At 46.5% G+C, this 25,913-nt stretch overlaps 1 protein-coding gene across 4 annotated transcripts; it reads left to right on the plus strand.

Moving 5' to 3' along the window:
* The first annotated feature begins 1,837 nt into the window (after positions 1–1,837).
* On the plus strand, positions 1,838–24,692 carry ZNF263 (zinc finger protein 263). 4 transcript variants are annotated; one of them, XM_004270249.4, is made up of 8 exons: positions 1,838–2,219; positions 7,902–8,009; positions 17,722–18,533; positions 19,400–19,580; positions 20,029–20,102; positions 20,367–20,493; positions 22,038–22,154; positions 22,669–24,692. In XM_004270249.4, the coding sequence occupies exons 3-8, from the start codon at positions 18,147–18,149 to the stop codon at positions 23,835–23,837; spliced, it is 2,055 nt and encodes a 684-aa protein (XP_004270297.1). In that variant the 5' UTR covers positions 1,838–2,219; positions 7,902–8,009; positions 17,722–18,146; the 3' UTR covers positions 23,838–24,692. The 4 variants fall into 4 exon arrangements, with proteins under 4 accessions (XP_004270297.1, XP_033284860.1, XP_049554960.1 ...); XM_033428969.2 differs by lacking the exons at positions 1,838–2,219; positions 7,902–8,009 and having other exon boundaries at positions 17,874–18,533; positions 20,068–20,102; XM_049699003.1 differs by lacking the exons at positions 1,838–2,219; positions 7,902–8,009; positions 20,029–20,102; positions 20,367–20,493 and having other exon boundaries at positions 17,874–18,533.
* Positions 24,693–25,913: the final 1,221 nt, after the last annotated feature.

A 25,913-nucleotide genomic window follows, 5' to 3' on the forward strand; every position in this document is an offset into this window, starting at 1 on the left:
TGTGCCTTTATTCGGGGACATGACAATCTAAAACCAATGCAACTGCTGCAAAGGGTCCAACTTTTGCTCTCCTCCTAAGTGATGCACAGCTCAGACACCCGGATCTTTTCTCCATTCCTGGTCATCAGGGGTATCACTTTCTACCACATTCATTTTTTTATCATTTTGGGATTTTAAAATCAATATGTATTTTATAATAAAAAAGATAGTTTTTAAAAAGTATTTTATGATTAGCTTTGCTTCAAAGCTGATTTCAGTCCTGTCCCCGCAACCATCATGATAAAGGAGGTTTACTGTATTTGAATATAATACATATCTCTTATTAAGAGAATGGAAAGACCTGTTGAGAAGATCGTGGAAGAGTTCCTGTGTTAACCTGGAACTGAAAATAATGGATCCCTCTGTGACCCAAACTCTCCCTCACCCACCAGTATATTGAATTTTAAGGGAGAAATCTGAGACTTTGAGAGGCTAACCATTCAAGTTCAAAGTGAATTTCCAGGCAATGAACTCCCTCTGAGAAACATACTGTAACTGTGGTCTCTGAGGGTGAACCAAATTCAGGGACAACCTCCGACCTCCTGAGCAGAATGGGAAAGCAGGGAGAGGAAGCCAACTTCCCAAAGTAGGTTGCGGTGGGTGGCTTTGACCTGTCCCAGGTGATGCAGTAGTGGTGTCAGAATAGGTCTCCAATCGGCTTACCAAATGAGAGCTTTGTTTGCACTATGGTAACGTTAAGCAAGAGCGTTTATAAGTTGTAAAGTGCAGTACACATTATTCTGATTGTTGAATCTAGATGGAGAGTAAGTGGGTGTTCATTTTACTCTTTAAATTTTCCTATGTATTTAAACTTTTTTTTTTTTTTTTGGCCTGTCCACATGGCATGCGGGATCTGAGATCTTAGTTTCCCCGACCAGGGATGGAACCTGTACCCCCTGCAGTGGAAGTGGGGTCTTAACCATGGACCGCCAGGTAAGTCCCAACATCTTACAATTTAAAAAATTGAAAAAAAATTTTTTTGTTCTACCAGTGTTTATATGGACCCTATTAGGAGGCTCGCCTTGAGCATACAGTCCCTGACAGCCAAAGGCAACTGCTTTCCCTTCCCCGCACCCTTTGAGGTTCGGTTTACATAATCCTGCCCCCACTCCCAACTCCCACCTCCCACCCCTGGCAGAGCTGACCCCTCTTGCCTGGTGCTCCGGTCATTCCTGTTCACCACCTTGCATTGAAACTGTTTATGAGTTTGGAAGCTGCCCGGAGTGGTGAGGAGATATGGGAATCCAAGATCTAGGACCTGTGTGACCTGGGCAAATTACTCGACCTCTCTGAATTTGTTTTCCTGTCTGTCAAACGGGTCGTTTCTGGAATTCAATGAGATGATTGCAAGCGCGCCTGGCACCGTGGGAGAAGTGCCAGCTTCATTCTTTGGTGTCCAGCGCTTGGCACGTCGTGGGCGGTGTCTACAGAGGTGGACAGGAGATCCCTGCCCCTCACTGCCATCACCTCCAGGACCCCTTCCGCCCAAACCCCGCGCTTGGGGCAGGAGAGGTTTGTCTGCGGGAAGAACGGCCCCAGGATAAAGGGGAAGTGTCTGCGCAGGACAGTGACAGGCGGGCAGGCGCTGGGGTGGAGACCCGCCCGGCACACCATCCCTGCCGGGACCCCGTGGGGCCTGCCGGAGGGAGGGAAAAGTCCGAGATGCGCGACTCACCCCGGGGTGTGTACCCGCGGCGTCGGCGTTTGTGCGATGACTCTCTGAACTACGTCTCCCAGGAGGCTCCGGGAGTATGAAGAGCCAATCGGAGGGCGGGTGGGCGGGCCCTCCGGCAACTACGTCTACTAGGGGACGCTGGGCTGAGCCGCCGTTGATAAGATTGGCAACCGCAATGGCCTATAGCTGCTTCCCGCCCGAGCGGCCGCACTCCAGGCGCTGAGAAGGAGCGGCCGAAGCTGCTGGTATCCCGGACACAGCGCTGGGAAGTGGAGTCAGCGCGGCACGTGAAGACCCCAACTCGCGGTATTCGGCGCCACGGGGCTGCACTGGGGCCGTAGATCCCCAGTCTTCCGCCCGCGACAAGCCTATAGATCATTCATGTTTTACGGCGAATATTTACCGAGGGCCTACTGTGGACCTCTTACTGTGTCAGCAGCGGCGAGGGTGGTCACGGCAGGCAGTATCCCTGCCACAAGGCGCTTATCTCCTAGGGAGGAGAGAGGTGGGTAAACGGTAATTTCCAGTCCTGGTAAGAGCTGTGAAATGGATCATTGAACCCAACACCAGCACTGCCGTCTTCTCGGTTTTCAAACGCTACCCCTAGGAACCCTAGAGTGCAGGTTCTTAAACTACTCTGTATCATGATTCTTTTTGAAAAATCTAGTGATATGTTTATGGACCATAAGGGTAGTGTTTTTTGTTTTGGGGGGTTTTGTTTGTTTTTTGGCAGCGCCACGCGTCTTGCGGTATCTTAGTTCCCCTACTAGGGACTGAGCCCAGCCCGGCAGTGAAAGCCCAGAGTTGCCAACCACTGGACCGCCAGGGAATTCCCTTTTGTTTGTTTTTCTTGTGTGTGTGTCCAGAAAAAAGCACATGCATCTACAGTTCTACAGTTTCGTATATCATTTCAGGGGGTTCTTGGACTTTCTGAAGTCCACCTGGAGAAATCTAGCAGGGGTCTTTCGACAGACACTCCTCCCCCCAACCTCCCGCCCACGTCAGCTAGAGCAGCCCCTGCTTTTTATTTTATTTTTAAATTTATGTATTTATTTATTTTTGTCTGCCTTCAGTCTTCGTTGCTGCACACGGGCTTTCTCTAGTTGCATGGAGCGGGGTCTACTCTTCGTTGCGGTGCACGCACTTCTCATTGCAGTGGCTTCTCTTCGTTGCGGAGCATGGGCTCTAGGCGCACGGGCTGCAGTAGTTGTGGCATGCAGGCTCAGTAGTTGTTGCACACGGGCTTAGTTGCTCCGTGGCATGTGGGATCTTCCCAGACCAGGGGTGGAACACGTGTGCCCTGGCATTGGCAGGCAGGTTCTTAACCACTGTGCCACCAGGGAAGTCCAGCCCCTGCTTTTTAACTGTTTTACGTATTTCACCCTCAAGAAAGATTTCCTTTGATCTAAATCTACTGCAGGAGAAAAAGAAAAAGAAGGAATACCCAAATAGATGGTCTAGCTGTAATTCTAGTTCCAACATTCTGTTTGTTTAAGTCCTTCCCATCAAGACTACTTTCTAGTCTCAGGTAAACATAACCAGACTGAATTCACCAGCATGGTGGTGTGAAGGGCACCTTCTCATTCAGATCTTTGTCATTCTTCTGGAACATTCCCCTGCCTACCACACTTGCCAATTAGTTTGAAACTGTAAACAATTTTTTTTCTGTTTTGGCTGCCTGGCTTGCGGGATCTTAGTTCCCCCACCAGGGATTGAACCTGGGCTGGGCAGTGAAAGCGACATGCCGTAACCACTGGACTGACAGGGAATTACCAGAAACTGTAAATAATTTAAATGGCTATCACCTGGGGACTGGCTTAGTAAGTTTTGGTGAATCCATCCTGTGTGCTGCGCTGCATCCCTTGAAAACAGTGCAGTGGATTTCCATGTGTTAATGTGCAAAGATGGTCAATATATATTATTAAATGAGAAGAGCATGTTTACCGTACACTGTGATAGTATAATCCCATGTTTGTAAATAATGGGAAAAATATTTTTTTAATTTAAATATCTGAAGATAGACTCAAGGAATAATGTGGCAACCTCTATAGAGTAGAATTGGGGGTGGGGGTTGTGCTTTTTACTCTATGTCCTCTATACATTTGTGTGGTTTTCAATGAGTAAACATTTTATGACACATGAAACATAGTCTGTGAATTTATTTTCAGTGTAAAATAATAAGGGAAAACAGAAACTATACCAAGCTCAGTCTTAGAGGAAGACTTTCATGCTTTGCTCATTATTTTTATAATAAAAACTTTCCAAAAATCTCATTAACAGGAATATTTTTCACTGGAATGAAGAGGATTAGGAATGGTTTTTAAAAAGCAGTCTGTGTTGGGGCTTCCCTGGTGGCACAGTGGTTGAGAGTCTGCCTGCCGATGCAGGGGACATGGATTCGTGCCCCGGTGCAGGAAAGATCCCACATGCTGCGGAGCGGCTGGGCCAGTGGGCCATGGCCACTGAGCCTGCATGTCCGGAGCCTGTGCTCCGCAACGGGAGAGGCCACAACAGTGAGAGGCCTGCGTACCGCAAAAAAAAAACCCAAAAAACAAAAAAAACAGCAGTCTGTGTCCATACAGAAACAAATATGTGAAGTCTTCAAGTAATATGTGAGGTTTGCCAATACTGAAGGAAACACAGAACAGACCTAATTCCAAAGTAAACAGACATACATACAACACTGCAGGCATCAAATTAATGCAGACACAAGAGTCTTTAACAAGAGCATAAGGGCTCATGCCTTAACTCCCCTGAAGATATAGAGCAGAAGCTTACATTTTAAAAATATGGTTGAAATAAGCTAAAATGACTGAAAGGATATTTGCTCAGCAAAGCCTTAGTATCTGGACAAGTTCCTTCACGCACAGATTAGTATCAAAACTCAGGTGGCATTTCACCTGCTGTCCTATAGAGGGTGCCCTCGCACATGGTCTCTGGGGCTGCAGCTGGAAGCACAGTAGACACCACCCCACTCCCATCCCTACCCACAGTACAAGCCTCCACCAAAGCCAGCAGCTGGAAACAATTCTTAATGCTGCAAGAAGTAGGAGAAAATGACTGTGAGTCAAAGCTAAAATTGGACATCAAAGACCACAGAAAAATATCTTCCAAGGCTGATGTGATGGTGGAGGTGGGTGGGGGTATCAAAATACCAAAAGTCATGCCTTTGGAACTGCAATGAATGATAACATATATTGAGCACTTTATATATACCAAGTATCATGTGAGTGCTTTATATGCCTTCATAGCACAGGCTCTGGTGTCAGACTGCCTGAGTGAGAATAATGTCCCTACAGTTAAGCAGCTGTGTGACACTAGACAAGTCATGTACCTACTTACTTAATTCAGCCTTGACAAAGAAGGAAATTGTGTTACATGCTACAGCATGGATAAATCTTGAAAACATTGTGCTAAGTGAAATAAGCCAAAAACAAAGAGACACATATTTCATGATTTCACCTATGTGAGGTACTTAGAATAGTCAAACTCATAGAGACAGAAAATAGAGTAGTGATTACCAGGGGCTGGGAGCAGAGGGTAATGGGGGGTTATTAATAGGTAGAGTTTCAGTTTGGGATGATGAAAAAGTTCTGGAGATGGATGGTGGTTATGGTTATACAACAATGTGAATGCATGTAATGCCACTGAATTGTACCCTTAACAATAGTTAAAATGGTAAAATTTATGTTATGTATATTTTACCACCCCCCCCAAAAAAAACTTGAAAAATGCACATACCCTTTGCTTCAGTTATTCCATTTCGAGGATTCTATTCTAAAGAAATTATTGAATGTACACAAAAGTTGCATTATAAGATGTTCATTGCAAAATTGTTCATTAAAGCAAGAATTGGAAACAACCTGAATGTCCATCAACAGAAGAAATAGTAATTATGTTACACCCATACTGTGCCATACTGTGCAGCTGTTAAGAGTAAGAAAGGCCTATTCATCTAGATTCAGAGATTTCAGAGGCACACTGTGAAGTTAAAAAAGTCTGGGAAAATATTATATATGTAGCATTATAAATACATCTAATGAATACATATACATATGTAAACACATCAGAAGGAGACCGGTAGGATGTACAACCGTTACCTATAAAAAAGGGAGCAGAAGTGAAGCGAGGGGGTGATGGAAAAATTTCCTCATTTTCTTTGTATCTATCTCTATTCTTTGATTCTTGTACCATGACCATTCATGTATTACTGTTGTTCTGGTTATCTTTTGCTGCATAACACCAAAACTTAGTGTAACAACAATCTTTTTATTATTATAGCTCATGATTTTGTGGTTGGGATTTTGATCAGGGCACAGCAGGGACAACTTATGTCTGCCCCATGACCGGAGCTTCAGCTAGGGTGACTCAGATGTCTGGGGATCACTGGAATGGCTGTAATCGACTGGGGTTGTGTGTCTGAGGCATCAGTACTGGCTGTCTGCAGGTGATTCTTGGGTTCTTCTCCCTGTTGTGTCTGCTGGGACTGGAATGTTGAAAATGGCTTCTTCACTCCTGTGTCTGGTGCTTGGGCTAGGATGGCTGGAACAGCTGGAGATGACTAGGCATCTCTCTCCATGCCTCCATAGCTTGGGCTTCCTCGAAGCATGACAGTCTTAAGGTAACCAGACTTTCTAGATGGTGGCTGGTGTTCCCAGAGCTAGCATTCCCAGAGGCCCCAGATGGCAGCTTCAAGACTTCTTATGAAGTCCCAGAAAGTTACTTCCAGTTCATTCTATAGCCTAAGCAAGTCACTACAGCCAGCCTAGATTCGGGGGAAGAGGATTTGACACCCCCTGTCAATAGGAGAAGTAATCATGAAGTTGAAGCCATTTTTTAACTTACTACACTTAGACTCTTAACAGGAAATTCAACCTGACCCATGATTTATAGTAACCTTCATTGAAACAGAGCACACCCACCTCTCACATGTCTTTCATCGGTCATTACAAATGTAGAGCCTCTTGGGAAATCCTCTGCCAGTCCTATTGCTTCCTTCCAAGTTTCCTATTAATTCTTCAAATTAATGTTGAGATCAGTGGTTCTCAATTTTGGCTGCACATTAAATCATCTGGGGAGCTGTAAAGAATCCTGATGTCCAGATGCCAAATACATCAGAATCTCTAGGGGGTGGTAACCAGGTGCTATAGTCTGAATGTTTATGTCTCTTCAAAATTCATATGCTGAAATCCTAATGCTTGATGTGATGGTATTAAGAGGTGGGACCGGGACTTCCCTGGTGGCGCAGTGGTTGAGAGTCCGCCTGCCGATGCTGGGGACGCGGGTTCATGCCCCGGTCCGGGAAGATCCCACATGCCGCGGAGCGGCTGGGCCCGTGAGCCATGGCCGCTGAGCCTGCGCGTCCGGAGCCTGTGCTCCGCAACGGGAGAGGCCACAACAGTGAGAGGCCCGTACCGCCAAAAAAAGAAAAAAGAGGTGGGGCCTTTGGGAGTTGCTGAGGTCATGGGGGTGGAGCCCTCATTAATGAGATTAATCCTCTTATAAAAGAGACCCCACAGAGCTCCCTACCCCTGTCACCATTTGAGGACACAGAGGTTGGCAGTCTGCAACCTGGAAGAGGACACTCCCTTGACCATACTGGCATCCTGATCTTGGACTGCCAGCTTCCAGAATGGTGGGAAATTTCTGTTGTTTCTAAGCTACCAAGGATTGGAAGCTCTAATAGACTTAAGACACACCAGGCATCAGAGAGTTTTTTTAAAGCTCCTCAGGTGATTCCAATGTGCACATGACTGGGAAGCACTGGTCTAGGTTATAACTATTCCAGTACCAGTAGTTTCCAGAAGCAGCGCCTTAGCACGTCAGCCAGTGATCATTGTTGGCAAAGCAGTGGAGCGGCTGTGTGGACCTGGTCATGGAATTGCAGGAAGCCTTGAGAAGCCTTGACTGGTGGTAAAAGGCTGGGTCCTCCCTTTCCAGGGATGACTCCTGTTCCCCATGGAGCCCCGCTTTGACTTTACAATTAAGGAGGTGGCATCTTTCACCCCCTTGCTACAGCCAGCTGCAAGGATGAAACAACTTGTGAGCAGGTTCTGCCTGTGCTCGTCTGATTTTTACCCTGTAAGTCCTTTGCTCATGGGCCTTGTTGAACAAAATGGCTCTAAGGACAGAAAACAGCACTTTGGGGAATAACATAAATCCTACAAGCTGCCTGTTTACTTCCCAGGGGAAGCTCTACCGCATTGGAGTTGCCTGATACACTGCCAGGGATTTTGGCAAACCCTGAGTTTCTGGGAGAAGAACACAGAGTGGAGCCTTTGGGAGAAAGACTCAGGTTAGTGGCTCATTTTTCTGCCAGCAAGTTCTTGAAAAAAAAAATACAAAGGTTCAAGGCATACTCCCAGCATCTCAGAGCATACAGAACCGACAGGAAGACCTGTCAGGGCCAAGGCCCCAGGTCCCTCCCTGCCCCTTGTGTTCTCCTGCGCCTTCGCCTTAGCAGAACCTACAACTTTCTTCCTCTCCTTTCTGGCAGAGAGTTTTTCTTGAGGCTGGAGTGCAAGCCCTGCTTCAAACCAACAGCGAGATTGCCTGGGATAACCTTGCTAGTCATGCCATTATGCCTCTTTCCTTGGAGGTGGATATATTTTTAATGAACTAGTTCAAATACACAGAACATAAATACCTATGTAACCACACTCATAATTAATGTTATGATGTCTATTTGCTTGACTTTGTTATTTCTATTTTATAAGAAACAACGCATCTCTGGACCATCTACTTGTATTGCTGGCAGGGTAGTCAGATGTCTTTCATGGCCTTCTAGAGCGAGTTCTCCTAGCCAACAAGATGGAAGCTGCAAGGCCTTTTACCACCTTGCCTTGGTCATTGTTGGGGGCTCTCTAGCATTTGGAGGACCCTGAGAGGAACATCTTAGAGGAGGAGTGCCACCTTGTCCAGGGTGAACTGTATTTCTGGGGAGTTAAGGCAATGGAAGTATGCCCCACACCAGACCAACGTGAGGGTCGCTAGTTCTTTGCTGCTGCCCTTCACTCTCCCTCCCCCTTAGGAGGAGCCCCAGTTAATATAAAATGCAAAATAGGGATGGATAGGCCTCTACTGGGGCCACTTGGTATGGTCTCACCTTTATGAAAGGCCTCAAGTTTTAATTTATTTTTTCTTGGCCTCGCAGCATGTGGGATTTTAGTTCCCCTACCAGGGATCAAACCTCCACCCTTTGCACTGGAAACGTGGAGCTTTAACCACTGGACCTCCAGGGAAGTCCCAGGGCCTCAAGTTTTAGATTTTTGAAGTTATCTCTAGTAGAACACCCGAGTTGTATTCTTGTGTTGAGTGTTAAAGATGCTAAATGCAAATATGTAAAATATATCACAATTTTAATAATATTTTAATTTTTTAGGAGCCTTAAAAATGTGGGAATAGGCTTTGCTAGACCTCCGGGAGGTCTTGACAACTGGAAAAGACAGGACAGAGGCTAACCTATATCATTCTGGGGAGAATTTCCCTCGTTCCAGTTGTTCAAATGCCCAGATTTAGGGGCTGAATAAAGTGATTATAAGTGCTAAGGAGAGGCCAATAGCTGAGCTTCCCTTCCCACCCCGTTCTACATCTTTACAGGAGACTTGAGAGGAAGCTGGGAGCCAAGCCTGGAGGCTTAAGTCTGAGCTTTGGGTGTTTCTGAGATTATTCTACCCAGATCACTAGGCTAGAAATGTCAGAGGATTTCACAGTGGGTACTCATTTCAGAATTAAAGATCATGCGGGACTTCCCTGATGGTCCAGTAGCTAAGGCTCTGTGCTCCCAGTGCAGGGGGCCTGGGTTCAATCCCTGGTCAGGGAACTAGATCCTGCATGCTGCAACTAAGGCCCAGCACAACCAAATAAGTAAATATATATTTTTTAAAAAAAGAATTAAAGATCATGAAGTTTCCTGGAGGGCCCATAGGATGTTTTTTTGGGAATGTGAAAATGACTAGGTAAGCAGGGCTAAGTGTACTGTATCTCACTCCCTACCATACTGTGAGCCCCTTGGAGGTGGATTCACCAGTCTATTCCTTGACTTCCTTGATTTTAGCCTATACAATATCCTCAATACACTGTGAAAGAATTACTGCAGATTCTGGAAAGTCACAATTGAAAAAAAAATCTTAAAGTGGCCCCTGCAGGATTTCTCTAATTTCAAGAGACAAAAAAACATGGCATCTTAAGGAGAGGACTGTCTCAGCTAGAGAAAGGGATGAGCCTCTCCTAGGTCCTTTAGTATCCTATTTTTACTGCCAGCTTTAATAGTTAGGCAGTGATTAACAATTGCTATATAAAATCCATACAGGGAGTTCCCTAGTGGTCCAGTGGTTAGGACTCTGTGCTTTCACTGCTGAGGGCCTGGGTTTGATCCCAGGTCAGGGAACTAAGATCCCACAAGCCACATGGCCCATCCAAAAAAAAAAAAGATCCATACAGTAGTTTTTTGTTTGTTGTTTGTTTTTAAAACCTCTTAGCAAGGGAAGAGGAAGCCAAAAAACAAAACAAAACAAAAAAACAGAAGGCAGAATTGGGAAGCAACTTAAACTCCTCCATCTCACTTCCCCTTCACACAGCACCAAAGATGCTTCCAAAGATATAAAAATACTTGAGAGGTCCAAGACTATTCTAGATTTTGTCCTATAGATAGAACACTTGTTTTCTAGGGCTTTGGGGGATAATTAACACACTTTATTAAATATAAGTCCACAGGAAAACCAAAATGAACTTTTCAAAGAAGAAATAGAATGAATCTCATTTTCTAATCAATGCGGTAAAAAAAATTTTTTTTAGAGGAGAACTTTCTTGACCAGCTTGACCAGTTGACCAACTCTTGGCTTAAAGAGGAAATAATAAAAACTGCAATGATGGGAATTCCCTGGCAGTCCAGTGGTTGGGGAACTAAGATCCCATGAGCTGCATGGGGAAAGAAAGAAAGGAAGGAGGGAGGGAGGGAGGGAAGGAAGGAAGGAAGGAAGGAAATATGAAAACTGTAGTGACAAACTATTTTGAAATCATCAATAAGGAGAATATTTTATATAGAAATCATGGGATGTACCTAAAGCTGCACTTAGAGGAAAACTCATAACCTTAAACACTTTTACGATTAACTCTTTTTTTTTTTTTTTTTTTTGCTGTACGCGGGCCTCTCACTGCTGTGGCCTCTCCCGTTGCGGAGCACAGGCTCCGGACGCACAGGCCCAGCGCCCATGGCTCACAGGCCCAGCCTCTCCGTGGCACGTGGGATCCTCCCGGACCGGGGCACGAACCCGCGTCCCCAGTATCGGCAGGCAGACTCTCAACCACTGCGCCACCAGGGAAGCCGCCACTTTTACCATTAAACAACAAAGACTAGAAATAAAGTACAATGATATTTATTGAAAGTTTATTTTGTATAGAGCCTGCATTTAAATATATTTCATTAACCTTTATAGTACTTATGAGGTGGGCACTGTTTTTTGCCCTTATCTTTTCAAAATGCTCAAAAGTTATAAGGCATATCCATGCAATGTTCCATGTTCTTAATTTCCAAGAGCTATTTTACATCTCTTAATTCAAAGCTACAAACATTTATTAATTAAAGCTTTATTAATTAAAGCTCAGGGTACTTTAAGGGATAAAGAAATGAATTACTGCTGTTCTCAATCTTGTGAAACTCTAGTCATCTGTGTGATGTTGATGTATGTATATTGGAAGGGCAGGGGAGGACACAGGTCATAGTATGATTGCAGTTAATCCTCCCAGTTAAGAAGAACTGTGTTAAGTGCTAAAAATGATCTCTAAACAAAGCACTGAAGGAGCCCAAAAGAAATGTAATTCTGACTTGGAGAGGGGGCAGGAGTCAACTGCAGTACTTGTTGCCACAATTCAGGGCCTGCACCATGAAGGTTTTTGCAGCTTTGTTGAGGAATCTGTGCTTTATTATCAGGGCAGTGAGGCACCATTGGAGGTTCTGTCTGTGTGGGTGGATGTTTGTGTAAAGACTTTTATTTATTTATTTATATTTTGGCTGCGTTGGGTCTTCGTTGCTGCGTGTGGGCTTTCTCTAGTTGCGGCGAGCGGGGGCTACTCTTCGTTGTGGTGCGCGGGCTTCTCATTGCGGTGGCTTCTCTTGTTGCGGAACACAGGATCTAGGCACTCGGGCTTCAGTAGTTGTGGCTCGCAGGCTCTAGAGCACAGGCTCAGTAGTTGTGGCGCACAGGCTTAGTTGCTCCGCGGCATGTGGGATCTTCCCGGACCAGGGATCGAACCTGTGTCCCCTGCATTGGCAGGCAGATTCATATCCACTGCGCCACCAGGGAGGCCCATGGACTTTACTTTTATTGCTGCAATTCTGTTTTATTTTGTTTTTTCCCTTCAGGATTGTTTCTCAGATGTGGAACTGATTGATAAAAGAGGAGAAATATTTTAAGATTCTTAAAACACACTGTCAAATTGCTTTTCATAAAGTATAGTGCATTCATGGGGTCTCTCTCCTATGTGGAGACATCAGTATCTATAAAGGTCTGAATGAAGAAAGCTTCTCTCCCAGCCAGGGCATTTGTGAAGCTCCTCTCCTGAATGAGTCCTCTGGTGCTCTGTAGGTCTAATGTCGAGAGGTTCTTCCACGTTGGAGCTCTTAGGGTTCTCTCTATATATAGCGGTTATGATGATCTATAAGCTTTGCTAAGTCTGAGGATTTAGCACTGACTTTCCTTTGGATTAACGTTAACCAAACTAACTTGCTAATATTTTTTGGTAATGTTAATATTTAAACATTTTCCTCTGACTTTCTAAATGTTTTTAGTTTGTTTTTTTTTTTTTTGTAAAATAGAACCATGGGAAGCATCCCCCTCTAAAGTAACAATGAAGGGATGCAGAGTTCACAGGGTTTTTTTCTGCTTTGAAGAAGCTTCTTCATTTTCTCTTCTGATCTCAAAATCTGAGAGAAGAAACAGAAGTTGAACATGTCACACTATTCCACGGAGAAAGAGAGTGGGGGAAAGAGTTGTGCTAAACCAGTAATGGGATGATAGAAACTCTTAAGTAGATCCCAAAGCTTTTTGCTCCAATTAAGAAATTTTCTTTCCTTGAAAACTCAACTATCTTGAAGTCAAATCATTGTTTCATTTCTTTGGAAGGATTTCTTTGAAATCCTGCAATTCCTTCACCCGTGACTCTTCTCTGTGCTCCACAGGGAAGCTCAGGCCAGCTTTGGTACTGGATATCTTGGCCGTGACAGGAGGCATGTTAGTTTGGGTCACCACTGGTTTTTCTGAATTCAGACTGATTTCTGGGGCAGACAGCCTCTCTATATCTAGTTCTGTTTTCAGTTAGGATTATTTCACCTGGAACTTCTGTCAGGCAGTTTTTCCACATTAGGACAAAACTAAAATGAGGAGAAAGCTCCTTTTGTGGTTAATTAAGGCCATCATCTTCCAGTCTATGGAAGAGCAGTGAATTCTATGTTAAAGTCAATAAACTAAATTAGCTTTATATTATCTTTTGAATATTCTGATAATAGAATTATCTAAGTTAGGACTAAAATGTAAGTAATTTTCCTAAAATTCTGACTCTTTTAAGGCTGAGAAACATTCTCTTATTGAGTCCCAAGAAAAGAGAGAGCGGTAAAAGTGGGAGTTTTGGAACTATGTCCTGGATTATTTTCAGTTAAGAGATTTTCAAATAAAAATTGGTATCTGAACTGGGTTGGTTGGTGACCAGCAAAAAATGTCTTTATATGTTTCAGCTGAAGTCTAGAAGTGGATTATCTTGAAATTAACCAAAACAACTGTCTAACAGTGTTTCTGGCAATCTAAGGACAACTAGTAAAATTTTCTCCAGCTCAATTTCCTGCCATGTCCTACCATTCCTTTTCTCACTGAGAGCAGTTATGGTTTGTACCCTTTTTCTGTGTCCCTTACTCTCCTTCCTCACATCTAACAAACTTTACTGGTCTGAAGTAAATTGTGAGTTGATAAATAGTGATTTAAGATCCAAATAGAGGAAAATGTTTAAATATTAACGTTACCAAACAACATTAGCAAGTTAGTTTAACGTTAATCTGAAGGATAATTTAAATTCCAGAACATTTTATCAAAATGCCTTATATTTTCATGGAGAAAGGGCAATATATTTCAGATCAATTAAAAAAAAATGTCTTTTGGGACTTCCCTTGTAGTCCAGTGGATAAGACTCCACGCTCCCAGTGCAGGGGGCCAGGGTTCGATACCTGGTCAGGGAACTAGATCTTACAAGCGTGCCACAGCTAAAGATCCCACATGCCATAACTAAGGCCCAGCACAGCCAAGATAAATAAATAAATAATAAATTTAAAAAAATAAACGGTTCATTCCTTTAAAAAATTGTTTAAAAAAGAAAATGTGTTTCAAATGAAATGCCACTTAAAGTCACTATTTTGTTTATGTTTGGATTTCAAAGCTAACTGTGGGATCAAAGAGTAATGTGTTACAGGTAAAAGCAAACCTGAAGCCATAGATCACAGGAAAACTGTAGTCAAGTAAAGTGGGAAGAAACCAAAACTAGGGAGAGTTGCAAATAGCAAAGGCTTAGGGTGGCAGAAACCTGGAGGCCAGGATATCCTAAGATGAGAGTCAGGAAAAGCATTTCAGAATGACAGAAGCTGCTTATTTGCTCCTACGCCAAAGAGCACAGATGTGAAATTCTTAACGCTGCAGATTTCATCAAATGTCATTTTGAAAACCAGGCACAGACAGCTACACCCCGCCCCTTGAGTGCAAGGGAATCTATAAGACTCAGGTAAGGACTGAAAGTAGCTCTAGAGACAGAATTTAGTACCCATGAGAACTAAGACCAGGAGTAGTAGGGTTTTTTTAATCTGAAATTCAAAATTGTTTTCTCTTCTACATAATAGGGAGCCACCAATAGCTAAGGACAAGAAAATACAGTTGACTTGTACAACATGGGTTTGAACTGCGTGAGTCCACTTACACATGGAAATTTTTCAATAAATACATATTACAGTACTACACAACCCAATGGTGGTTGAATCCGTGGATGCAGAACGACAGATATGGAAGGCCAACTGTAAAGTTACAGATGAATTTTCCAATGTGCAGAGGGTTAGCGCTCCAAACCCCCACTGCATTGTTCAAGGGTCAACTGTATAAGAAAGTGAAATCAACAGTGGTTACTAGAGGGCATACTTACTTCCCTTAACTTACATTTCACCCAGGCTTAAAGTAGTGGGTTTAATCTTTTTCATCATTTAGAGAACTTAATGAAAGCCATGGATCCACTTCCTAGAAAATACATGTACACATGCAGTTTTGTGTACAATATCAAAAGGTTTTAAAAATCTCCAGATCCACCCATGTGACCCTCTAGAACTGTGTTGATGGTAGCCACTACCTGGTGGGTCTTAGCAACACTAGCTGCATTTTAAGTGCTCAGTAGCCGCCATCACAGTAAGTTCTATTGTACTTAGAACTGCTGCTCTAGAATTTCTAGACCCTAGGTTAAGAACTCCTGCCCCAAATGAACCCCTATAGTTCTGCTGGCCTGTAACACCACTCCCAGTCAAATTGGTATTTGACTATAAAATACCATCTATAAAAGTTATTTTCTCTGCCTGAATATAGATAGGCCTCAAAGAAATGGAGGAATACTATCAGTAATTCTGAATAACTCTGAAAGTCTATCTAGCTTTAAGTACCTGTTAATAACCTAAAATCAAAAGGAACTTAAGATAGCAAATTGGTTTATCCTTCATTCTTACCATCTCAAGGTATGTGTAGTTTTGCAAACATTCCCATGCTCCACATCCTGCAATAATAATCCGAGTGGCTTTTCTGTGAGATAGGGTAAGCCTTCAGGAATTTGCTGTGCATTAGTAACAGCCAATATTGAGTTCATACTAAATGCCAGGTATGATTCTAAGCATCCTACATATGTTAGACCGGTTAATCCTCACCCAGTGTTATAAGGTGGGTATAGTATTATCCCCTCAAAACAGGTGAAGGAACTGCGGTTTGAGGCTTAGTGAGATTGAATAACTTATCTGCGATGACATAGTAAATGCCAGAGAGGTGGTTATTAGGTTAGAATCTATTTTCTCCTGAAATATGAAGATCTAAAACATGAAAAAAAATGGTCTTACAGGACTCTGAGGTCACGTGTCTCAACAAGGCTTTCTGAAATGGACCTGCACCAGCCTGTGCGCTGTGAGGCCTCTGGGTCTGAATTTGCCACAACAGCTGGTGGACCTTTTCTCTGGAGGGTGTCAACTACAAATTAGCATTTTCCATTGGCACTAGCCATCTACCTCTACAAAGATTAAATCGTGCTGCTGCAGCTGCTGACTTTCAACACCCCTTGAAAGGAGTTCAGGGTGGAGAGCTGAAATGAGGCACTCTGTGCTCTGGGAAAAACTGGCAGAACAGGTCTTCAGATAGTTAGATATTTTCAGGAGCCAATTTTATGAGCCCAATTCTTGTATCTCCTCATATCTAGAAAAGCACTAAAATTCCTCATGGTGACATCTGCTCCTCGTGACTAGCAGTAACCTACACGAGACTAGCAGAAACCTTCTGTAAAAACTATGTGCTTGATTGCATGTACTCCCCCTTCACCAAAATCATTTATATACTGACCTTCCCCCCGCCTCTTTGGAGCAGTTTCTCAGAGCTATCTGGTACGCTGTCTCCTGGGCTGCAGTCCTCATTTTGACCCAAATAAAACTTAACTCACAACTCTCACGTTGTGCATTTCTTTTTTGAAGTAGACAAGTGGAACAAGAAAAAAGATACAGTACTCAGGACTCTCTCCACCCCGTCATTGAAAGTTGACCCTCTCCGTCCCCACATCACCCTTTACCATCATGGTTTTAGCGACAGACTAAAGTGTGATCCTGGGCAAGTGACTTAACTGACACTGTAACATGGGGATGATAATAATAGCGTCTCGTTCCTACAGTTTTGTGTGCTGTGAGGATCCAGTTGCATGTAAGCAGGCGCTCAATAAACGATTACTGTTTGTCATGATTCAACCCCACGACCCTTTTATCTCTTGAGACCACGGGCCTGACCGTCGCTGGCGGGAATGGAGGAGGTGGGCCGACCTGGGCCGTGTCTCACAGCTGGGAAGCCCTCCCCTCACCAGCACAAAGCCTCGACTGCGCCGGCCAGGGAATCGACCCTCCGGGTTTCCTTCCACTTGCCCCTCACGATGAAATTTCATGGCGGACCAAGGAGGGAGATGAACAAGGATCTCGCCCCCTCAGGGCTGGACAATAAAAGGCACGCCCCCGGCAAGTTTAAAATCGGAAGCCGGTGGTGCGGGCTGGGTCCGCAGCGGCCCTGGGGGACGTCCAGCCGCCTGCAGCCGGACCCTGAGCGGACATGAGAGCGCCACGGGCCACAAGCCCACTCTCCCCACTGACGACCTCCGCACCCGGCCCCGCAGCGCCAGCACCTCAAGGGCGCAGGCGCGGGCCGCGCTGCCTACGGCATCTCTCCGCAGGCCCTGCGGCGGCGCTGACCCGGCTGGGGCCCACTCTTCTCCGCCTCTTCCAGGCGCCGAGCAGGCGGCCGAGTGGACCCTGGGTCAAATGCCTCGGAGGCTGCCCGGGCGGGTGGACCCTCTCCTGAAGCTCCGCCCAACTGCAGCGGGTGGGGACCACCTTGAAATCCGTTTTGACCCGGACAGCGATTCTCAAATTTGTCTGTGGGGGAAGAATTTTTCCACTTGTCTGTGGAGGAGCTTGTTAACAATTCAGATTTTCGGGCCCCACCCCGACACTCAGAAGCACAGGATCTCGCGTGACTCGGAGATCTGAACTTCAGTAAGCTTTCCGAGGGATTCTGACCCTGGTAGTCCGCCGGTCACATCCGATTTGGGCTTAATTTCCACTAACAAACCTACAGACTCTGGCTCCCAGAGGTTTCTGAGATCCCGGAGCTCGCCCGATGGCCCCGCCTCTCGTCCCCAATTGGCCCTTCGCTCGTCCCGCCCCTGAAGGCAAATCTTTTCTTCTGGTTGGTCAGCGGTGAGTGTGTGGCGAGACCTGACCCAATGGGCGCTAGAGTTCTCGGAACGTGACCGGGAAGTTGGTCCGGAGCAGGCGCCGTTGGTTGTTGACGCCTGACGCGCTCTGAGACTTCCGGCGTGGGAGCCGAGCTTCGAGTCCTGCGTGAGTCCGCTGCAAGGGGGAAAGCGCGGTGCTTAGGTCCTGCCCTGGGGCGGTCCTGGCGGGGGCGGGCCAGGGGGTGGTGCGGCGGCGCCCGCAAACTACTGACGCCGAGGCGCCGGAGCCGGCTGCGCCAGCCCTGGAGCCGGGCTCCTCGGCCGGGATTCGGGGCTTCGGGGCCCCCGGCTCTTGTGGACGCCCGCCATCCTTGCGCGGGGCCGGGGGCGCCTTCCTAACTGGGCGCAACTGGTTTCGGGGCCAAGGCGGTGTGGGGACCTGAAGATGGCGTCGGGTCCGGGCTTCCAGGACCGGGAAGGGCTCCTGATAGTGAAACTGGAGGAGGACTGCGCCTGGAGCCAGGAGCTGCCCCCGACAGACCCAGGACCCAGCCCGGAGGCCTCCCATCAGCGCTTCAGACGGTTCCGCTTCCAAGAGGCCGCTGGGCCCCGGGAAGCCCTCAGTCGGCTCCAGGAGCTTTGCCATGGGTGGCTGCGGCCTGAGATGCGTACCAAGGAGCAGATCCTGGAGGTGTTGGTGCTGGAGCAGTTTCTGACCATCCTGCCCCAGGAGATCCAGAGCAGGGTGCAGGAGCTGCATCCGGAGAGCGGCGAGGAAGCGGTGACTCTGGTGGAGGATATGCAGAAAGAGCTTGGGAGACTGAGGCAACAGGTGAGAGAAAGAGCTGTTTTATTTGCGGTTTGGCCCTGAGGACTGGGACATCGCGTTGGCCCAGTTACCCCTACGAATTTACTTGGTTGCCCTGAGTAGACCTTAGGTGGGCAAGAAGCCTTTTTGTAGTTTAGCGAGGAACTTTCATTCTCCAGATTTTCCCCAAGTGGACAGAGCGAGCAGTGAAGAGTGCCCTGTTTCCACATGGAGGCAGTGTCTCTGCATTAGTGTGAGCACAGGAGTTAGCTCGCTAGGTTCAAATGCTCACTGCTTCGTACTAGCTTTGGGACTTTGGGCAAGTTACTTAATTTCTTTGGGCCTCAGACTTGGTAAAATAAGAATGGTAAAAGATCTCTCTAGGGTGGCTTTGAGCATTAGAGCAGGATGTAGTTTTGATCACACTACTGGTTTACAGTTAGTGCTTAATAGTTGTTAGCTATTGTTATATTACAGTCAGCAGTCTAATCTCTACAAAGCTGGGTGGCAGTTAATAGTGGACTTAAAAAACTGGCACTGAATCTCTGAGGCCACTTGCCCCAGGGCCACCCAAGTTTAACTTACCCAGTAGTCAGGAACAGACGCATCTTGAAAAGGTGGGGGAAAGCGAGAGGGAGTGAGGTGTGTCAGAAGAGCTGTGTGGGGAAGGTGTGCACTGGAAGTGAACTCCCCCCAGCCCTCACACACATTTTCTCAGGTGTACACGGGGTGAGAAAAGTTTTGTTTTAGTGTAAACCATTCTTCTCTCTTGGTGGGTCCAAAGGGATTGCCAGTGGTTCTCCGTTGAAGGCTTGCCCTCAGAATTCTGTACTAATTTCCCTTCCTCTCGGGCCCTGTTATGATGGTGAGTGATGTGGGTTGGTTCCCAGGTGACAAACCATGGGCGGGGAACAGAAGTGCTTTTGGAGGAGCCTTTGCCTCTGGAAACAGCACGAGAGTCACCGAGCTTCAAGCTGGAGCCAATGGAGACTGAGAGAAGCCCTGGCCGCAGGCTGCAGGAGCTGCTAGGCCCCAGCCCCAAAAGGGATCCCCAGACTGTAAAGGAGAGGGGTGAGGAACAGTTCTCTGGGCAAGTGGGAGGGAGGAGGGGCTTTGGGGTTGCCCCTGACACCAGCAGAATGCAGCATGGCTGCCAAGGAGGGGGCATTTCTGACCTGAGGGTTTCCAGATGTGGTGTGAAAGACCTAGAAGTGGTTTGGATTCCTCTTGGAGTGGGTGGAGGGAGGGAGAATCTCTTAGTAAGCCCTTTTGTATGCAGAACGGAGACATTTAGAGCTCAGTGAATGATTGAGGGCTTTAATGCTTGGGCCAGCAGGGAAGACTGCTGGTACTCTGTTGTTTGGAATATCGCTTTATTATTCCTCAGTTGCCTTCTTTTGTTCAGTGTTCATCCTCAGAGCAGAGACTGGGTGTTGGGGAATGGATACTGTGTTGTGACAGTCCTTGGGTTGCCAAGAATTAGGAATGCCGTTCTCATCATAATTTCTGTCACCTTTAGCATTATCTGCTCCCTGGCTTTCTCTCTTTCCTCCCGAAGGAAACATGGAAGACAAGGAGCTGACTGGGCCCCAGGTGATGTGGAAGTTCCCATTGTCTCCCCGAAGTTGCTCTTGTGGGGGTGGGGTCCTTTTACCACTTGGAGAGGATCCTTTCTACCTCACCACATGCATCTCTCCCACCTTCTTTATTTGTCCTCCACACCTCACTTGTAGGCCTCCCCCTTCTTCCCCATGAAATGTGTCCTCAGCACACCTGGGTTTTGCCCCTTTAACCCATGACTCTGCTTGAATTGTTCTTGGTGCTTCAGGGCCTAAAGGTGATCTTGTGCTGTTTCAGTTGCCTGAGAGCTTAGAGGACGTGGCTATGTACATCTCCCAGGAGGAGTGGGGGCATCAGCATCCTAGTAAGAGGGCCCTCTCCCAGGACACGGTGCAGGAGAGTTATGAGAATGTGGACTCACTGGGTAAGGACTTCTTTTCCAGGGATGAAGGCTGAGCCATTTCTGACCAGGGTCCTGTCCCTTAGGTGCTCACCTCCTGGGTATAAGTTCTGAGTTTAGCCAGACGACCTGCCTTTGTCTAAAGTCCCTTGGACTAAGATCACTTAAATATTTGCCAGGTGCCACAGTTGGCACACTTAAGGGCCCCAGCTGCCAGGGCTGAGGGCGGGGAGTCTGAGCCATAATGAACTTCCTAAGGCAGAACAAGTCAGATCCAATGGTGCCCACCTCATCCCCACTTCCCACCCCTCACACACAGATCACAGGATGCTATAGGGCTCTAAGTTCTTGATGCCTTGCAAGTTCAAAATGCTTACTCTTCTGACCTCACTTATGTTTTCTATGCTCCATTAGTATTTCTGGGCTCTTCCCCAGAGGCACAAATTTCAGGAGCACTGGCATCAACATTCCAGCTCAGTGGCTGTCCCAGTCCTTAAGAATTCAGGAAGGGGGAAGGCTTTGTGGAAATTTGGAAATGATATATATCTAAAACAGGGTCTAAGTAAGTTATATATAAATTAAGATGCATCTATGTGTTGAACTATTATGCAGAGATTAAAAATGAGGTCTGTGAAATATGACCAAAAACTGATAGATGGATTTAGGTGGAGAGTGTGTGGGTATTGCATAATTCCTTCATTTTTTCTGCATGTATGAAAATTCTCATAATAAAAAGTTGGGGGGAGTCTTAAAAAACAACATAAAACAGGATTGTGTATGTTACCATTATAGCTATATTGATGCACACCTGGTAGAAGAGTCACACTGCACTTTGTTTTCATACATGAGGTTTTCATAAAGAGAAGCACAGCTATCATCTCACTTGCACTAATTTTGCAAGGGGGTCACTGCTGGGTTTGGTTGCCTTCACGGGGGCCTTCTCCAGGTTTTCTGTCACTGTGCTGTGGCTTGGTGCCCTAAGTTGAGCACAGCTGTTTCAGTGAGTGCTAAATAGGAAGAGTTCGGATCACAAGTTCTTGAAACTAAACTTTTTAAAGTCTGTGTTTGCTGGAGTTGGAGTGAGCGTAGCACAGGGTAGCACTTTTGGGTTTTAATCTCAGGGTCCTCTCAGAGTCCCAGGTCCTTTTCTGATTGTCCATCATATTACATTTTCTCCTTCTGGAGTTGCCCAGTCAAACTTAGTTCTATTTGATATGTATCCATAAGAGTCAAGGCTCTTTCACAGTATTAAACTGATTCCTCATGGAACTGACCACCCTGACCATGTTTGTTTGTTTGATTGTTGTTTTAATTACAAAAGTTTTACATTCTCATTGCAAAAAACCCCCCAAGTACTACAAAAGTGTAAAAAGAAAAAGCCACAGTCTCCTTCCTCTAATTTCTTTCTCTAGGGGTAACCAGTGGGAAGAGTTTAGTGTATGTTCCAAGTAATTGCTGTCAGATTTCTGTATCCATTCACTGAAGGCAGAGAACAAGACTATCTTTGTTTGCCCTGCCTGGTAGAGGAAAATGGTGACATAGAAATCCTTTTCTTTCACTGTGAACAGAGTCTCAGGTTCCCAGTCAGGAGGCCCTGAGCACCCAGGTGGAACAAGAAGGAAAGCCCTGGGATCCCAGTGTCCAGACTTGCAAGGAGGGCCTGAGCCGCAGGAGCCCAGCTCCCGGTAAGAAACGCAGTTGAGCAGCCTGCGCAGCTAGCCTCCCGCTGTTGGGAATGAGGCATTTGAGGGTCTTGGTGTAAGGGTAGCCCATCACCACTGCCAGGGAGGTACATTCTTCCAGTGTCTCCACTGCCCACTTCCATCCCAGTGATGGCAGGTGAGGTACCCAGGGTGCAAAGTGTAAGGAGGCATTCACTCCTGGGCTCATTTGCCCACCCTAGTCCCAGTCCTGCTCCATCTCACCCATTCCCAAAGGGCAGAAGCCAGAGGCTCAGTTGGAGAGGGAGTTTGGGGCCCCTACAAGGGAATTCAAGACTGGTTTGAGCTCTGATTCCTGAGTGATGGCCCCACCCCTTATGTGGATCCCTGTCTACCGTGCTTTACCTATATGGGGAAGATGGAAAACTGAGGTAGAGCCAGCCCTTCTGGACTTCTGACCTACAGGCAGTAGCACACATGGGATTTCCTTTTCTCTGGTGTAGAAATAACATGGGTTTGGTTTCTCTCGATCTTCCAGGGGAAGAGAAATTTGACAATCTGGAAGAAAGTGCTCAGTCCATTTGCCCTGAGAGCATCCACCCTCGGGCGCTGCTGCCTGGCCAGGCCGGAGGGGAGGTACCCTGGAGTCCTGAGCAGGGAAGGCCTCATGACAGGGCAGAAGAGCATTGGGAGCCTGCCCCAGAGGTTCGGATGGAGCAGTCCTTAGTGGGGGCCACAAGTTGCAGAGAACTGGGGCGGCCAAAGGAACTGCAGCCGAAGAAGCTCCATTTATGTCCCTTGTGTGGCAAAAATTTCTCTAACAACTCGAACCTGATTAGGCACCAGAGGATACATGCAGCAGAAAGACTGTGTATGGGTGTGGGGTGCGCTGAAATCTTTGGCGGGAATCCACACTTTTTGTCACTACACAGAGCACACTTGGGAGAGGAGGCCCATAAGTGCCTCGAGTGTGGAAAAAGCTTCAGTCAGAATACCCACCTGACTCGGCATCGGCGTACCCACACAGGTGAGAAGCCCTATCAATGTAACGAGTGTGGAAAGAGCTTCTCTTGCAACTCCAACCTCCACAGGCACCAGAGAACGCACACAGGTGAAAAGCCCTACAAGTGCCCTGAGTGTGGGGAGATCTTTGCTCACAGTTCCAACCTCCTTAGGCACCAGAGAATTCACACAGGAGAGAGACCTTATAAGTGTTCCGAGTGTGGGAAAAGTTTCTCTCGCAGTTCTCACCTTGTCATTCACGAAAGAACTCACGAGAAAGAGAGGCTGTACCCCTTCTCTGAGTGTGGGGAAGCAGTGAGTGACAGCACCCTCTTTCTTGCCAATCATGGGACCCACAAGGCAGAGAAGAAACTCTTTCAGTGTTTAACTTGTGGGAAAAGCTTCCAGCAGGGCATGCACCTCACCAGACACCAGAGAACACACACAGGAGAGAAACCATATAAATGTACCCTCTGTGGGGAAAACTTCTCTCATAGATCCAACTTAATCAGACACCAGAGAATTCACACGGGAGAGAAACCCTATACCTGTCATGAGTGTGGAGACAGTTTCTCTCACAGCTCCAATCGGATTCGTCATCTGAGAACCCATACAGGAGAGAGACCCTATAAATGTTCCGAATGTGGAGAAAGCTTTTCTCGGAGTTCACGCCTTATGAGTCATCAGAGAACTCACACTGGATAGAAACAATGGGATTTCTTTTGGGCCCAGATAAGGTGGCATATTCAGAGGGGCCTCTTGTTAAGAGCTGGTATTCCTTACCCAGCATGATCTGCATCTTTAGGGTAATTACTCCAAAGAGGAACCAGGGGAGGGTCGTTGTGAGGGAGGTGCAGAGGCAGCAAAGGATTAGCGTAAAACTGAAAAGGAATTCTGTTGGAACTAGTGAGGATGGCAAGTCTTTGAAGTGACCCTCTCAGGGTGGAATCCCCTCTAAAGTTCTTCCAGTCTCAGGGCACACCTACCCCCTCAGCATATTTAGCCAACTTGAGACTTGGGTGCCTTACTGTGTCCAGTGTGTATCCCAACAACTTTGGGAATCCACAGACTTCCTGGTATTGCTTCCTCACTTGGGACATTCATCAGGAGCTTTTGGGCTCCTGAGGCCCTTGAGACCAAAGAAGAGGGGCCAGGTCTCCTGGGAGACCAGCTGGAGGCACCGAAAGACTGGTGGTGAGTTGCATCTCTTCTGAAGGCCTGGCTGAGAAGCCACAAGCAATCCCGGGCAGCCACCACAGTGCCCTCAGTGGCCTGACAGTAGGGCTCATTGGTAGGTCATGCATGTGATTGTCACCTCAAACAAAAAGGAACCAGAGACCTACGGGAAATAGTAAGATGGAATTTGCAGGTCAGCCCAGGAATTGGCAGAGGAAACCGGGGTCTTAATTAGCTTACCCTTTGCAGAGATCAAGTCCTCAGAGGGTTCCATGAAAGATGGGTTCCCTGGGAGACTCTGAAAATGTGGATCCTGGGGAAATTAGGAATCATGCCTTTCCCTGTTGAAAATATGTTTGGATGGTAATAAATATCTTCAGGAAACATGAGTGTGTGACTCATCATTGAGGGCCTTTGACTTGGCCTCCAGTGTTGATCGGTCTTCCACCTGCTTTGGGTAGAGAACCTGGCTTTCTTTGTGGTCTTACTTGGTTGCTAAGGAGGGTTCTGACAAAGGTGACGACAGACAGGCTGAGGGAGGGAGGTGTGGCCCTGGCTGGCTCCAGGCTGGGACTGCTATGTGGTAACAAAGGGTCAAGTCCAGTGGCTGCTTGGGGTGATGTCATAAGGGTGTTCTAGAAGGGTTTTTTTTCCTTTGGTGTACAGCTGTGAACATTGTCTTTTTTTTTTTTAATTTTTAAAAAAATTATTTTTTTTGGCTGCATTGGGTTTTCGTGGCTGTGCACGGGCTTTCTCTAGTTGAGGCGAGCAGGGACTGCTCTTCATTGCAGTGCGCTGGCTTCTCACTGCAGTGGCTTCTCTTGTTGCAGAGCATGGGCTCTAGGCACGCAGGCTTCAGTAGCTGTGGCACGCAGGCTCTAGAGCGCAGTCTCTGGTTGTGGCACATGGGCTCAGTTGCTCTGCGGCACGTGGGATCTTCTGGACCAGGGCTCGAACCCGTGTCCCCTGCATTGGCAGCCGATTTCTTAACCACTGAGCCACCAGGGAAGCCCTGAACATTCTTTTGATTGTTTAGAATGTTTACTTTCTTGCAAAGTAGGTAAAGGAAGATCTGGCTCGTCAAAGACAAGTTATTTTGGCCGAGCAAATGGTTCCCAGGAAAAGATGGTTCTGATATAACTGCGTTATTGCCCATTAGTGGAGGGAGATACAGGAGAGGGCAAAATTATTAGGGGACAGCATTACATTTCAGAATGGGGAATCAGGAATAGGAATTCTAGGAGTGTGTTTCTATGGAAAAGAGGTAGAATACCAGGGAGAATTCTAGGAGTAGGAAATTCTGATGCTAGGAAAACATCTCAGGATTTGGCCCTGGAGGAAAATATCTAACTAGCTGTTCTTTGGGAGAAAAAGATGAAACATTCCACTGGCAACAGGCTATTAAATATAGCACTTTTAAGTAAAGGAAATAACCCTGCGTGCCCCCCACCCTTGGTTATATCTGTTTCTCATTTCTGTACCATTCTCTTACCCTCAAGAGGGCAGTGGTATTGCGGGTCTTGGGGGTCAGGGAAGGGAGATGAGGATTTGAAAGAGATTAATGTGGAATGGACAGTGGTAGGAGCAGGACAGGGCTGCTGTGGC

The sequence above is a fragment of the Orcinus orca genome, chromosome 16 (assembly GCF_937001465.1).
Source record: "Orcinus orca chromosome 16, mOrcOrc1.1, whole genome shotgun sequence".
Classification (NCBI taxonomy): domain Eukaryota; kingdom Metazoa; phylum Chordata; class Mammalia; order Artiodactyla; family Delphinidae; genus Orcinus; species Orcinus orca.